The sequence below is a fragment of the Phaethon lepturus genome, unplaced genomic scaffold, assembly GCF_000687285.1.
Source record: "Phaethon lepturus isolate BGI_N335 unplaced genomic scaffold, ASM68728v1 scaffold17447, whole genome shotgun sequence".
Classification (NCBI taxonomy): Eukaryota; Metazoa; Chordata; class Aves; order Phaethontiformes; family Phaethontidae; genus Phaethon; species Phaethon lepturus.
In genome coordinates, this window is record NW_010554213.1 from 7,494 (window position 1) to 24,245 (window position 16,752).

At 42.3% G+C, this 16,752-nt stretch overlaps 1 protein-coding gene across 1 annotated transcript in view; it reads left to right on the forward strand.

Moving 5' to 3' along the window:
• The window catches only part of LOC104624423 (glutamate decarboxylase 2-like), a gene marked incomplete at both ends in the record, with an annotated part of 23,609 nt that extends 6,940 nt beyond the window's left edge, over positions 1-16,669 (forward strand). The window contains 3 exons of the mRNA XM_010291787.1: positions 3,012-3,127; positions 12,898-12,977; positions 16,615-16,669. Coding sequence (XP_010290089.1) covers positions 3,012-3,127; positions 12,898-12,977; positions 16,615-16,669 — 251 coding nt within the window. The remainder of the gene's footprint in view (positions 1-3,011; positions 3,128-12,897; positions 12,978-16,614) is intronic.
• Between the last annotated feature and the right edge of the window lie 83 nt (positions 16,670-16,752).

Below are 16,752 nucleotides of genomic sequence, written 5' to 3' on the forward strand. Positions count from 1 at the left end.
AGGAAAGGCCTCACTGAAAACAGCCTAGGATGTTCGGCTCCCTGAGGGCATGAAGGGTAAAGTTCATGCTGTGCAGAAGGTCAGGCAAGGCTTATGTTCAACTTCTCACATCTGAATGCACGCATGGGAAGTGGTGCAGGAGTTTTGTCCTGGGTCTTTCCACAGAGGTGGAGAAAAAGATAAGAATTTACATTACTTCGTGTTGAGTCCTTATTTAAAAAGCTCCGGCAGCTTTTACCGTAGTGCTTAGAGGTCCTGACCAAAACCATGGCCTCCCATCACACAGGGCAGCATCTAAACATGTATCACAAGCCCAGGACCTAAGCCAGAGTTTTTGGAAACTGGACAGTGGTTGGTTACAGTCCAGTAACCAACCCGGCCTGACTCTGGACAGCTGGTCTTCAGTTCCTCACCTTGCAGACTTGGGCTGCCGCAGCCCCGCCGGGCTGGTCAGGGACCTAAGAGGGGAGAGGAGAGCAAGAGCAGGGCTGCTCGGCCAGGCCTGGTGGGCAGAGGCTGGGCACGGGTGGCAGGCGGGGGTGGAAGGCTCAGTGCAAGCACCAGATCTGCCCCAGTGTGGCAAACTGCGCTTGAGGTAGCGTGAGTCAGGAGCCATGTATGCCTCGCGAAGAACGGCCGTTTCTGCCTGTCCTGGGGGCCAGGGTGCTGCTGGTGTCAGATGCTGGAGCTGACTTCATCGAGCTGACGCCTGCTTGGGGACGGGCTCTCTGGCCGGCCTGTACCTGTGCTGGCCATTTGCACTGCTGCCCCCTCTCATCCCTCCTTTCGCTGCAGTTTCTGGGTTGTGCGAAGCGCATCTTTCTAATTCACTCTTTAGGCGGCGATAGCCAGTGTGCAGGTTCTGCTTTTTTAGGCAATAGTCAAAATCATCTCTATGCTGCCTTCGTGTTTTAAACCATCACAGCTTCAGCTGAAGACCTTACTGTTGCAAAGAAAAGGTTCTCGCTCTCTGCATCTCTGAAATGAAATACACAGTATCAATACATGCAAAACATAAAGGCCTGATTAGGTTCTCCAAATTCCGAAGGTGTGTTTTGTTGCCTGCAATTAACAGTGGGTGTAAACACAGGTGCAAAATTAAAGGCAGAATGCGGGCTTATTAATAAGCTTACGGTTAAATGGCTAGGTAATAAATACTAATAGGAAAGCCTGGTATTGAAGAAACTTAACATTTTGGTCTTGATTCTTTTGACACTGAGCCAATCACTTTGGACAAGATAGGCCAAATTTCTTCAACCTGGACACCTTTAGTTCAGTCACCTAAATCAGCAGCAGCAGCCATGACATGACATCTGCAGGTTTCAGGGACAAGTACCTGAGCCTTTCCTCTTGATCTCTCCATTTCTTGTTTTGTCATTTCTGAAAAGAGGTGCAGAAATATGTTCATACCTCTGAAGGTAGTTGAAAGGGTAAGAAAAAGCCTGATCGGTGCTGACCCCCATGCCAGCGATGCCATCCCTTTATGGCATTTTCGCTTGGATTCACGGGAGGGCCAGTGAGGTCAGGGAAAGCCCAGGGCAGGGGCAGCCTCACTGCAAGAGCAGAGCTAGGACGCTGATTAGAAATGAAGGGTACAGTTTCTGTGGGCTGTGGAACAGTGTATGTATCTCCAGTGGGATAAATACACATCTTACAAAAGTCAAAATGATGTTAAATTTGCTAGCACATATAACTTGCTGGTGTAACATGGTGTAACATGCTGCTTTTAGCACAGCTACCTTGATCTGCTTAAAGGGTGGGTTTTATCTTACCTCACTTTGGCAGTCCATGCGCTGGGTGTCTACCCTGGGCTACTTGGAGCAACTCCCATATATTCAAGGGAGAGGGGTGGATGCGTTTGCAGGGCTAGTCATCCCACCTGCAACAAGCAGCTACCTTAGGATGAGCTGAACCATCTTCTGGAATTGCCTGTCTTGTGCTCTTCGCTCCATTTTTAGATGGATGAAAGTTGGGTTCGTTGAACTCTTACCTCAGCTGCACTCTGACCTGTTCATTTAAAAGCCTAAAACCACGATCAATATACATCTTTGCTTTATATAAATACCTGTGCATAAATGTCAATATATAATCAATCTGTATATATATAGAGTATATATACAGGATAAAACTGATGGATTTTATGTGTACGCGAGTGTGTGTGTATTTGTGTGCGTACATGACTGCCACAGGTTCTGCATTATATTCCCATAGTGCTCATGCAGCATTAATGTGTAGCCAAACATTGTTCCACTATAGACACAGAGGCTCAGCTTGTAAAAGTCTCAAAAAGGATAAATGAAGTGCTCGGTTTTAATTTATACGTAGATAATTGAAATACGGGAGCAGAATACTGTGGACCTGTCATCTGATGCCCATCTTGAAGTGGGTAAAATACCCATTGTGAAATGGGTATTTTAAGTCAATGAACGCCAGTGATTTTAAGGCTAGCGTTAGGGACATGTAACCTTTTCCCCTTGCTCTCATCAGAGGAAAAATAAAAAGAAAAATATTTATTAGAATGACCCTTTTTCTTCCCTCCTCCCACTCCAGTTATCCAGAAGACAGTATCTGTTGGGACACACTAATGTGGGTTTCCCCAGAGCTGGGGTGTGAAATGCCACCCAAATTTGGGAGGGGGGAGCACAATTTAGGTTGCACTTGGAAGCCACTTAGGAAGTTGCCTTGTGATGGTGGGAGGTGGAACACAGTGGGGATTATGTATTGATGGCATACGGGAAGATAATATTGGGGACTAAGGGAGAAATGATAACAAAAATGAGGACAAAAGAAGCCCCCGTTGTTTTTTGCAGCAGTATTTTGTGCATAAATTGTTATTTGGGTGTAGTAGATCCTGTTATTACACAACCCAGCTGTGAGGAGCATCAGGAAGAAGAATCTGCCATTAAGCAGAAACATTAAGAGTTAGAAAACCTGTAGCAAGACTTGTCGTTTGTTCTGCAATGGTATTACAATGCATAGAAAAAGTAACAGTATATTACTGTGGACTCCAGGTGGTGCCATATCTAACATGTATGCTATGTTGATTGCACGTTTCAAGATGTTCCCAGAAGTTAAAGAAAAAGGAATGGCAGCTATTCCCAGACTGGTTGCCTTCACGTCAGAACATGTATGTGTTTCTGGTTTTTTCCTATCTGTTACATCTGCTTGTATGATTTTATGATGAACAAAATAAGTGAACGGGAATTTGTAGCCAACTGTCTTCATTTCTGTTATTCGGGAAGGGGCTGGCTTTTTGATACATACAGGGATGATCTGTGCTCAAAAACAGCTTTTTCTGTGGCTGAAACCCAGGCAGAGTAGAATCTACAAACTGCTGCCATTGTTCTGCTCTCACCTGTGTCTGTGTAAATGTCCATGTGAAGGGTAAGGACCACATCAAGCAGTGGGAGCTTAGCGTCGGGCTTCTGCACATTTTGCCAGGAGTGTGTTTTGTTTGGGTCAGTCTGGGGGTACAGAAAATCACTGAATGATTCTAGCTTGAAACCACTCCTGCTGCTACCTGATGAGAGGGTGATGACATGCGTGAAGGCAGTAGTATGGAAACGCTGTGCGTGGGCAGCAGTGCAGCTGTACGGTGGGGAGCTGGGCTTTGCTGTGGGTTTCTGTGTGCGAGCAAAAGCTGCAGCACGCTGGGGTTTGTCGCAGGCACCGACAGGATCTGGCAGTGCAGGAGGTGAGGGGCGGTGGGCACGGGAGAAATTGGGAGTGGTCCTCATGGGGGAAGCACAGAGTGTTTTGCTCTTTGAACAACCATACAGAAGTCATATTTCTGTCTGTGTTGCGGGGGTTGTTTTGGCTTTATGGCCATTTAAACCTCCTTGAAGCTTATGGTGGAGAATGCATGTGCAGGGGAAAGGGGGAAAGGAAGGGTTATACCCTGGAGGGGCTGTGAGCTCTCTTTGGGCTTCACGGTCCCCTTCTAAATTCCTCTCCAGCTGTGTGGGCTTGGTCAAAGGACTCTCTCATGGCTGGGGCTCAGCAAGATGCCTTCCATAGTAGGTGACAGCATCCTCCTGGCTGCTGCCTTTGATTTATCAGAGAATGTGTTTCCATTCTGTGCAAGTGTGAAGAGCAAAGTGTCCTAAAAACTGATCAGAAACGTCTGGGAGGAAACCCCTCCGAGGTTACCTTTCATGGCAGTAGGATGAGATGTGATACACAGCTGCAGGCTCCACATTACAAAATAATTTTCCCCAAAGCAGTCAGAAAGAAGGATATTCTACACGAGTAGCAACTCTCCAAAGTTGGCTGTACAGCTAGAAATGCATTATTCATGTGGAAGTTACAGACCTAATGCCTTGCAAATAAGGTTCAGCATGATCATTTAACAAATCTTATTAATCATTAGAGAATTTCATTGTATTCGTAGCAATGGAATGTTAAACAATGAACGAAATTGTGCTATCAGTCTCAAAATAATGAAATGAGCTTTAATAATTGTGTTTTCATGCCAGGGAAGAAGCAGTTCCCTTAGCAAATTAAACATTCCAAAATCAAATATACTAGCGAATCCATAGAACAGCATCTGAAATCCACTACTTTTTTAAAGTATCTTGAAATTGCATTTTTGCCCCTTCCTCAATCAAGTTTTTTATTAAGTACGTAATGGCACATCTTCTGGGGAACTTAAGAAACCACGCTACATGAAGACAGGACCCTTTAACCCTTAATTGCCCAAAAGATATGGGATCGGGGTTTAACCCTCAAAATAGCAGAGGCTGTTACAGGAACTGCAGATAAAAATAAAAGTATTCCCTTTTTAGATAGGAAATGTCATGCAGAACCTGAGTAGACACTAAGATACAGGAACGTCATTTATCTCATTTAGCATGTCATGCTGATTTACTTTTAGACTCCACGGGCTGATTCTGGTTTCTCTGCCACAGTTGGATGGTCTTGTAAGACGATGGCATGGAACAGTCTATGAATGAGATAGTATCATTTCCCTATAATCTGTATGTGTGGCATGATAGTAAACAAAGCCTAAAGTTATTGTATGTGTTTAGAAACTTGGAGATTCTTGTCTCAAAATTTTCAGTCAGAAGCAAAGATACCAGTATCAACAATTTTCAGGCAAGAATTTCAGCATCACAGACCAGACTCTGTTTTCATTTCTACTGGTCTAGAGCTTCCATTACTATAAGTGAATGAAGTTACTCCTGAATTGCCACCAATATTACTGTAATCAGAATCTGGACTCGGTCTGATGCCATGAGAGGTTCAGCTGCCAGTGGTGGGGAAAGGAAGGGAGGAGTAATTCACAGCTCCTAAGTAATTCCCTTCCTAGTTTAGGAGTGCATCATGTTCTTAAATTAGGAGCCTCGCACTCTGCAGTCAGTGAAGAGAGGCACCTCTGGAGGGAAACTCAGAGCATCCAAATTAGAAACCTAAATATTCCTTAATTTAGATGTTGTAGATCACCTTTGGGAGGGGTTTACCTACTTCTGTGCATTGACCATACAGAGAGATCAGCCTCCTGATATACCCAGCCTACATTAGGTGCCTAAAATAGGTTATCTGACTATTCCAACCGTGCATGTTCCCATTAAGCAGATCTTCCCCGAGCTGTTCAGGAGGACCGTGACTTATCTCTCACTCTGCTTCTGTTTATTTCTGTTTCACCACTGACGGTGGAGTGCACTGTAAGTGCTTGGGCCAGTCTTAGCCCAGGTATAATTTCACTGAGATGCACTTGTGCTCAGAACTTAATTCAATCCTCTGTATTCACCAGTGCATCATCAGTGGTTCTTTCATCTGCACTGCTGCAGAAGCAGAGTGTGTCCTTCAGGGCAGCTGTTTTGGACTGCACGTGACACAAGAGACCTTGACTCAGAGGGGTAAAAGTGATGGATGCCAGTTGTAAAAACTTACTTTAGTCTGTCATTTCAAACACAATGAAAAACCTAAGATGAAGGTTTCCTTCCGTGTTCCATTGCGTCAGCTTTAGGCTGCTGTGAGCATTCAGCTGAGCACATCCTTTTTTCAGTGTAGAGAAAGCAGCTGAAAGGGAGAGTTGCCGCCTTAGAATATTTTCATTGATCCATTCATCTGTAAGGCAAGTCCTGCTGGATTTTACCCCATTCTCAGTTGTGATTTTGACCTGGCCAACTAGCACTCTAGACAGCATGCAGCAGTACCTGCGAATAGCGTGAAGCAGGGATCGCCCCTAGCAGGCAAAAAGGACAAAGTCCTTGTACTCTGAGGAGGAAAGGGGTACAGAATGGAAAAGTTTAGCTGTAGAAAACTAGTAGGGTTCAGGTTAAAATACAGTCCTTGGCCTTTTTATTTGATAGTATAAAAATACCTTATGAGACTTGCAGCTTTTACATGGACTTGATGTTTAATTGGAGGCTAAACAGACTCAATCCACAGTTCAGGGAATGAAAAAAAGCTGGGCATAATTGGAAGGACAGAGATTTCTTCATCTCCTCTGTTCTTCAACTCAGCAAGACTGTGTTCATGTAGTCCTCATCAGCTTTCCTCTTTTCCCACCCCTCTAGCAGCACTCCAAGGAGGAACACCTTGTCAGGTGCTTACCAGGGAAGTAGCAATAAAACTCCTGTCTTAATTTTGGAAAAGAAACCACAGAGTAAGAACTGGCAGTTCACCCAGTTAGAGAGCAAAGGGAGCACAGAGAGGGTGTCTCTGCCTCTGGCATCCCCCCTTCTGCACCGCTCTCGGGGTGAAACAGCTCCTGCCCGAGGCTTCACTGGGAGTATGGCTCCCGCAGCCACAACCACGGGGAGTATGCCCCCGGCAGCCACAGACTGTGAAGGGAGAGTCTGTTGGCAGCTCAGGGATAAGGTGTCAGTGTTGTAGACAGCCAGTCTTTTTCAGAGGGACCGCATTCTCTGGAGGAGCACCGGGAGCATCTGTGAGAGGTGGCTTTTCTGCGGTGGTAGGGGAGCACCCTCACAGCGATAGCACACGGAGCATCCACACGTCGCTTAGATCGGAGGAGGCAGTTTGCAGTAAATCACCACTCTAGCTTCTTGCACACTGATTTCCCCTCGTGGGCAAGCCCCATTATTCACAGGGAATACAGCAAACTACACCAGTAGCTGTGGGAGAAGAGTGGCTTTTCAGTTTTTGTCTGAATAGTTTCTGAAACCTAATCTGGAGGTTCTTGGCGCTGAGGCAGAAGGAAATTAAAAAGTGACTTCTGTCTCAAAGAAGACAGCTCGGCAGACCTCCCTTTCACGCAGCCTATGGAAGATTTTGGTTTGGTTTCTGTGCAGAATGAAAAGCTGATCTCTAGTCTCACCACTTCCACGGCATGTAGCGTTGCCCTCTAACCAGGCTACTCGGGAGAAAGTTTCCAGGACTGGCAGCTGCAAGAAGCAGTCCAAGGGGTGGCCTGTGTGGTAGGACTTGCAGGGAAAGATTTGAGGAGCCTGGAGATAATGTTTTCCACTTGGTGGCATAAATTATGAAGCTGGAAGTTACACTTCTAAGAATACAGAGTAAGAAGGACATGTTTTCATGTCCATCAAAGGAAACTAAAAATCAAACTCATGGATTCACACATCCTTTCTTTGCATTACCTAATGCATAACAACTAGGAAAGTATTGCTTGGTGGTATTTGAAGCCAGAGAAAAACAGTGAAAAAGTTGGTCTTATTTGAGGAGCAACTTAATTCAAGTAACTCCATTCAAATCAAAGCAAAACCATTTTCCAGAAAAGCATGGCTCTAGGGCAGCCTGTTCCAAGGGAGGCATTCATCACTTGGGTCTAATACTTCATTTGGTCCATATCTCGTGACTTTTACATTGCCACAGAATCCACCTGAACTCAGTGCAACGTTTCTTATCCACAGGTAACGCTGCAAAACTCTCTGCACTGGAAAAAAGCAAATTGTGAGTCTTGCTGGACTAGAAAAGCAGTATGAAGCTATAAATGTCAAAAATGCAAATGATGGAAATATTAGTACGTTGTGCAGAAACAATATATTAATTTCTCCCCTGACATAAAGAAATAACTTTAAAAAGTGAATAGCAGTAGCTAAAGGAAACAGTAGTCAACATATATATCATTACAGTGTATTTAAAAATGTGATGGGACACAGTATACTCTCTTTGTAGATAATTGAAGAAAAAGCTATAGCTTACAATGAGACATTAAAGACAGGATTCATGTCACTTAACTTTAATCACCTAAAGTGTAAACATTTAATCTGAGTTAGTCTGTGTACTTTTTATAGCCAACAAAAAGAGAGAGAGATCTGCAGAAGACAACTCATCCTAGTCTAAAATGGGTGCCAAGGCCTTGGGGATGAGGTGCCTTCTGGAGGTACCTTTTCTTCCCCACTATTGAGGGAGCCCAGACAGCAAGCCTAAAGCAGACACACGTTTTTAGATTATTAAAATTAAGAGAGAGGTAGCCCAGCCTGCGCATCCAGAGATGCCACATTGTTTAAAGCCCAGGGCAGATGGAGAGCAAGGCACGTGCGCCTCCTTTGCTGGCATGTGGCTGATGGGGTGAGGCTGAGGGGCTAGGTCTGCAGAGCACTGGGGTGCCAGTGACCAAACCGGCGGACCGTGGAGAGGTTTCGGCTCCTGGACGGCTCAGCTTGCCCAGCATTTGGGAACTCGCTCCTGATGAGGTCCCTCCACAAAGCTTGTACCACTGTGGGTTTAGGTGAGCAGGGAGAGACTGCAGTCTGAAAAACCAGCCGTGGCCTTTGGGGCTCACCGTGTTAGGGTGGCTCTTCCTGACAGCCCCAGCCAGACCAGATTATGAGCAATTAATTTAGCAAGCTATAAAAATAGAAGCATCTGTATATTGAAGGACTGTTTATTTAAGGTAACAATGTCATACTTTCAGCATCATAACATTTTTAATTATCTAATTCTTCCTTTTTCCAAAAGAGCTATTCATTATTGCACCTGTAATAAGTTTACAATGTGTTTTTACTTTACAAAGCTAACTATGAAAAAATGGCTATCAGGCAAACAAATTTACTCCTAACAGCATTTGACTTAGACAAAGGGAAGATTTCCCTGACTCAAAATCACCTTTTTTTGCCCTGACCAGTAATGATGGTTGATGAATACTCTATGCCTTCTCCTTCACCACTGAATTTTAACCACATTTCTTTTCAGAGGCAAATTGGTGGTATTTGAAGCCAGAGAAAAACAGTGAAACATACCGGGGATGTGTTTGTAGTCTTCCACGCACCCTTTGGCAGTGCAGCACCGCATGAAGGGAGGGAGGAAGCCGCAGTGACAGCCCACTCCCACCTGCATGTCCTCCTGTCTCTGGTGGGCACAGGACAGTGGTGAAACTCTGGTCCTGCTGCCTTCTCCTTGCCTGTTTTTTCCTTCAGGACTGGCATCAGGCAGTCTGCCCATCGTCCCTTTTAACCCTGGTTCTCCCACCACAGGACTCCACATCCGAGTAACTCCTTCATGGCTGTGTGCTGACAGGTGGTCGTCAAGCTCACTTTCTTGCATGGCCGAAGAGCCAGTAGCCCCCATATTCCCAATCTCTCTGATATTTGTATTTTTCTACGTTTACCTTCATATTATACAGGCAACCAAATTTTCAGCACCATCCCAGGAACATTAAAACAAAGTTTAATATTCATCATCACTAGGAAAGTTTTCTTTGCTCTTAAAAGTTCACCCTGGCTCTTTTAGAGCCTCTCAGTCAGTTAGAGTAATTCCTCTGATGTTACCCTGAGACACAAAAACATAACAGCAATCATATATCTGTGACTGCATATACAGACTGAGGATTTAATATTCAAAGTTTGTTTAGAAATTGTAATTGCATTTGCCCTTCTGTGCACAGACTTCTGTATTTCTTCCTAATTTATCCCTAAACTTGTTTTGATTCCTGGCCACTGAATTCCCTTCAGTCTATAAAAAGCCTTCAGGCAACTGAGCTATCAGCACTACATTCATTTTTTCCCAATTGCTGTTTTAGCAGCGCCATGAGACTTTTCAATAAGGCAGCTGAGCTTGGCCCTATTCCAGTTGATGCCTTTGAGCACATGGGCTTCATTTTCTTCCTCATAGTAAACCATTCAAATCCATATTTTCTTTTTTAAGGCATTTTGAATAGTTGTTTTCTGTTAGAAAAACAAATTGCGATAGTAAATCTATTTTAATTAATATGGAATAAGGAGCAAAATTCATGAATATAATGTCATTGACTCAAAAACCAGTGAAATATATATGTGACTCTTGACTCCTACGTCTTTGCCTGTATTTATATTGCACTACCCAGTATGTGCACGTGAGTTTGTATAATACATGAATAAAGAACAGATTAAATTTTTTTAAGTATATAAATTCAATTCTAGCTTCACATAGCATATCAATGAACTGTCATTATGCTGGCATATTCTAGCTCTGTTTCAATTTTTGCAAAGTTCAAAGATATCTTCCTAAACTTGGGCATTTTTTATAAGCCTCCTGATGCTGGTAGCCTCCTGCTCCCTGCTCTCATAAAGTTGCACTGCTGCACCGTGGCACTCAGGGAGACCCGCCAGGCTCAAAGAGACTTCAGTATCTTCCATGTACAGAGGTTTTTGGACTGGTTATAGTCCAAGCCTTAATCTACAGTGCATTTGTACTTGGGAAAAGTCCACTTTAGTGAAGCTGATGAAGCTCATGGAAGTGTGTTTGTTCAAAAATTCGGTTTCAAGAAATAAAGAACGTGCCATGAAAAGTAGCAGTGTGATGCTGAGCAGGCCCATGATGTTCAATGAGTAAATACTTCTAGCACCTTGTGAGTCCCAACTAGAAAAAAAGTAGGGCAAACCCCATATCTTACCTGAGCATACCACTAACCTGAGGTTTTTATAGCCTAGACGGTAACAGTATGTTAAGATCAAACATCTACCAGGTTATGATGCGTGCAGGTGCTGTGCACTTCCCACTCTCACAGACAGAAGATATGGCAGGGCTTGGTCTGCAGGGAAGGGGTGGAAGTCTCCTCACCTGATGTCATTCAGCACCCACTCCAAACCAGCAGCCCTCATGTGGGATGAATCCTTCCCCAGAGGTGCCCGTTTCCCCCAGAATGCAGAGGGAGCCTACTTAATGACTTAAGCTTGATGAGACTAGCTACAATGAAGCCAGTCTAATTCAGCAAAACACTTAAGCACAGGCACAAATCCCTTGTTGCTCATCTAAGCGCATGGGTATGCGTTTTATTTGATCATCAGTTTGTGCAAAAGTCAGTCTGACGTGCAGATGTTTACATTTCAGAACGTGCTTAATTTGGGGCCTAGGATGGTTTGCTGAACTAGGGCCCTAAAACTTGATTTTGGGTCTAGACAATGTAGTCAATGGCTTCTCAATACACATTGTTGGTGTACTGTAGCCATGCCCCAGGGGGGAAAGCTATACCAACCTACTGCATTAAAAAAAACTAATGTAGTATGAAAAATGTAATTTACCTGAAGAAGTGTTGTCAGATTGTCCGTGTATCGTCAGTGAGTCACGGCTCAAGAGCAATCTGAACTTCTGCCTAATGTCTGAATATTGAAAAAGTCAGTGGGCATCATGAAAACTTGAAGCATTTCAGCCAAAATGGTGAGTTACAAGCATATGAAAAAAGGATTTTGGAGTGGAAACCCTTATGCGACCTTAACCATAGCAGTCAGGACTCAATGAAAACTACCCCCTGAGGAATTTGTAAAACACAGGAGTTTTTTTAGTTATTAAGTTGAATGTACCTGATGCGGTTCTACTTTTCTTCCTCTCTCTTTCATAAAGTTGGTTTAGAATTTATTTTCATTTCTCAAAGTGTTTGTATGTATGGAGCCCTTTAGTATGCAGTGAAATCCCACTGACTTCATAGCCTTTAAGTGAGGCAGACACATGTGACCATCGTGTCCATCTCTTTATGCTTACTGTTGAAGCCAAATACTCCCTTGACAAAGCAATGGTGATCACTTCTCTGCTTTGTGGTCTTCTGTAGGCTATATGTCTTCCTTTCTCCTTTAACATCGTGGACATCTAAAAAGCCCTGTTAGATTTTTATCTCCTTGATCTTCTTTATAGTGTTAACAGCCTAAGCTAGTGATACTGTTAGTATACATAAGGAATTTCCATTTTTTTAAAGTTTAATAATCTGTAGTTAAAATTACTTTGGACAATATTGTTACAGCTGTGTTTGAGTTAATACAAAATCAGATTCTTGGTGGTATAATTTGATATAAAACTATTTCATTATCATAATCACTAGGATTTAAATTAGAATTATAAACCAACACTGGCTCAGGGGTTAAGTCTTACGAGCTAGAGAAAATTAGGCTGACTTGCACTTCAGTATGTAACTTGCACATTGTATTCTGTACGTACAGATTAACTAATAGTCTTACTGATAGCCCAGTTCTGATTTTAAACTGCAATAGCTTTATTTATTAATGGGAGTTACTACTAGCTTTCACTGGCATGAGATCACAATTAGGCTTCCTATCTTAATTTCTCTAAGTAGTATATTATTTGGCCACAAGTTACATAGCAGAAGCACATCACTCTGGACGCCACTAACTAAATGAATTCTCTAGGAGAGAATTTTTTGTTTCAGTAAATCAATTTCATAGCTGAATCCGTACAAGCAATAGAAGCTGCAGGTATGCATCAAGGACAGAATTTGGGTCCTTCATCAACCACAATTGTGTATTTAATATTCCAGGAGTAAATCTGGATTAGAGTGATTGCTGTTTCCCTAATTGACTGTAGTGACCTGATGTGAAGCCTCAAATTAGACTGATCAGTTTCCAAAAAGACTACGAATAGAATTACTGCCTGTGTGGGACTACTTGCTGAAGGGCTTGCAAGAGTGTAGTGTTTTATATTAAATCAGATAAGAAATAATAATGAAAATAATAAATAATAAGAATAAATGTGTTTTTTCAGAGTCACTTTTCTGTGAAGAAAGGAGCTGCAGCCTTGGGTATTGGTACAGATAGTGTGGTTCTGATTAGATGTGATGAAAGGTAAGTAAAGATGCCAAATACAGCTCTTTTTATCAGTACATAGAAGAGGATAATCAGATACTCGGCTCAGAGCGTATAGGATGCAGTCAACAGTTGTTATAATTCATCACAGTGCTGTCATCTTCAGCAACCTTACACTGATTTATCCCACTTGAGGAGCTGGTTCTGTCAGTAGCTTCTTTACAAGTCAGTTTTTGGAGCTCATCAAAAATCTTAAAGTTCCCTTCCATAGGGATTTCTTATATTTCTTTTTCTTTCATCCTGAACTGAAAAAAAATGTTTAACTAACAACCATTCTTCACATGTTCTGCTAAGAAATTAGGGAGAAGTTTGTTTTGGTCAAAATGGAGCACTTAGATACTCTCACATTTTGCTCCATTAAAATGGGCTGAAGTGGGCCATTTAAAGGAATAAAATACTGAGGCGCTTTTGCTAATGTCATTCTTTTAATTCACGTCTGCACCATCCTTCTCATCTGGACTACATTCCCACGGTGCCCTTGATGGGGCCACCCTTGCAATGGGATATACAGAGAAAGCTCCTGGCAGCATTGTGGGCAGCGTAGGGCAAGGAGGAGGATGGCCCATGGAAAGGATGAGCACAGCAGGCACCTAACCTACAGGTCCCATAGGCACTGCAAAACCAGTGGTAGATAACTTCTTGTTTAATTCACCCAACTAAAAGGTTTTGGAAACCTTGTTTGAGAAAACAAAGATATTAACAAAATCAACATGTTTTGTTGAAGATTTTCAATTCTAGGGAAGAAAACTTTCTGTGGGATGAAAATTAATAGAACAGTCTTTATTGATTCTACTGAGAATCTTTTCAATAGAAAATGCTCTTACTGTGAGTCCCAAATATCATTGTTATAAGGTATTGAATTATTTATTGCTCTAGCATAAGTGAAAGGTTTCTTGTTTAACTCACCCAACTAAAAGGTTTTGATTCTCTATGGAAACCTTGTTTGAGAAAACAAAGATATTAACAAAATCAACATGTTTTGTTGAAGATTTTCAATTCTAGGGAAGAAAACTTTCTGTGGGATGAAAATTAATAGAACAGTCTTTATTGGTTCTACTGAGAATCTTTTCAATAGAAAATGCTCTTACTGTGAGTCCCAAATATCATTGTTATAAGGTATTGAATTATTTATTGCTCTAGCATAAGTGAAAGGTTTTACTGCTATCAAAATACTCTGCTCTCACACTAAAAGCGGGGCACCAACTAAGCAAATTACAGTCCTAATCACAGTGCCTGCATATTGGCTTACGGACTTATTATCAATTTATTAACGAAAGAATGAGCAAACCTTGAAGAGGAATTAATAACAACATCAACACAACCAACACACATCAAAATAAACCTCTGATTGTTTCTATTCACTAAAGACAGACATGGATCAATGAAGTCATGTCTTCCTTCTTCTTGTGCAAATTCAGTGTGATGGTCTTCTATGAAGACCACAATGCTTACCCTGCCCACCCTGAAGTAAACAGCAGGATTACTGCGTGTCTCACCAAATCCCATCAGATGCCATTGGGATAAAGCAGGCTGTTTGCACAGATTGTGGGCTGGTGTGGTGGAGACGACCCTCTGTGAAGATGTGGACCTGTGGGAGCGTGAAGGAACAACATGAAATCTTTTTTTGGTCATGTTGCCAGCATGACCAAGCACAGTTCTTGGTAGCTCCTCTTTTCCCCATCCTGACCCACACCCGCCAAGTTTGCCTTGTTTTGCTGTACCATGGACTATGTAAATGTGTGGTGAATTTCAAGCCAGGAGAACATGCAGAAAATCATGTTCCCCCTGACTGGACCACCATGTATTTCCATTGCCTCTTTTACTACCATGCAGATATATTGGTAGCAATAGCATATTACCTGCAGGTTTGGGGTCAAAACACTTTAGTATTTTGATGCTGCTGGTGTGGCAGCAGTGGAGACTGTGTACAGATGTGGGTAATATGAGAAGACTTTGACACCAACACTTCTTCTGTCCTTAGTGTCCTTTTACTGCTGAGTCTTTTCTGCCTCTCCCAAAGCCAACCTACTGCTTGCTTCTTGGTAAAGCTTGGCATACTCAGCATGACCAGGGACTAGATAATCATTTGTCTTGGTTAAAAAAACTGGCAGTGAAGAGTTCTGCACAGCTTTGTGTGTGTTTGTATGCACAAACTCAAAAATTATAAACTATTAAAGACCAACATCTAAACTATGTTTGGAGGAGGAACTCATTGCCTGCCTTTGGCATGTTTTTTTTTTCCTTTATTCCTCTAATGATCTCAGAAACAGGTTTCGAAGATAAGACAACTACTGCTTTTCTCACTTTATCTCTCTGTAACTGGGGGGAACTCACGAGTTGAATACTCTTTAGATCTTGAACTTCTGTGAATAAAATCAGGGCTAATTTTTAAGACAGGTTTTGCAAAAAATGCAGTAGTGCAAACCCATTTCTACTGAAATAATTACTAACTTATTGTGAGCTGTGTAAGGATGAAAACTTGTAAAACTTAGCAGTATCTTATTACAAGAAGTTAGTAATTTTTTTTTTTTTTAATTTACGTCCATCCAAATGTCATGAAAACACTTCAGGGTTGTTTTTTTATGTAAAACTGAAACTCATGGTTTTGTTTCCCTAAAACTGCTATTTTGAGCTTCAGTAAAGGGTTTTTTTAAATAGCAACAGGAAACAGTGCTTTAGTGAGAAAAAAATGTGTCCAACTATACTAACAACTGAAAAAGTCCTTCAAAGTACATATACACATAAAAATCTAAATAGACAACACTGAAATCCAGTGAAGAGTTTATTCCTGTAATGTGGGGAGCTGTCACGTATGTATTGCTGTTAATGCATACTCTTGTCTTAGCTAGTCTTGTTTGTGGCTAAAATAAAGAAAAAACTTAACTTCATTCAATATCAGCACTGTTTTACCTTGCGCTTAATTCATTTCCAAGATTTCATAAATTAGCCTTCAAGCCTTGTACTGCCGAGTCTGAATCTCATGGGAATGGTTCATACTAAATGTGTTGCATATACAGTATATAGGCAATACAGAGGCCTTGTCAGTGCGTTTAATACGAGTCCAGACTGGTAGCTTCTTCTCCTATCCTGCTTCAAGCAAATGCGAACATGTAATGTGCCAAACCGTGGAACAGTCGCCCTGAAACAAGTTCATCCCTGGGATGGAAGTACAGAGATGGCTGCTTACGCCAGAGCTGAGTTGCACTGCTCAAGGACATTTTCTGTGCCTGCTGAAAGGGGACCGTGGGGTTTGGCACCCAACGAACTTCCTGGGAACCTGGGCCGAGCCTCTCGCTGTGAGCCTGGAGCATATTCCCAAGGCTGTAACATCAAACAGGACTCAGAGGCTCCATGGAGCTTCATCAGTCTTTAATGGGGGTGGCCACGAGATAACTTCTCTCAGTTACCATCACCATATTGATGCAAACTGGTTGACAAAATAATTAGCATAAAAACTCAGACTAATGGTCAGAGTCTATCCGTGCTCTTCAATGCTGCGTAAGACTTGGGCAAAAGAGTCGCTTTGTTCCTTATTTGGGTTTCCTAGTAAGTGAAGAAGTAACAGCAAGAGCTGATTTCAAGATTAAATTTCTAATATAACTCTCTCTTGCTCCAGAGGGAAAATGATCCCATCAGACCTTGAAAGAAGAATTCTCGAAGCCAAACAAAAAGTAAGTTTACTAGCTTTTCTGCTTCCAAAAAAGAAAAAAAAACCCAAGAATTATACAGCTAGATTTTTTGCTTTCCTTGGTAA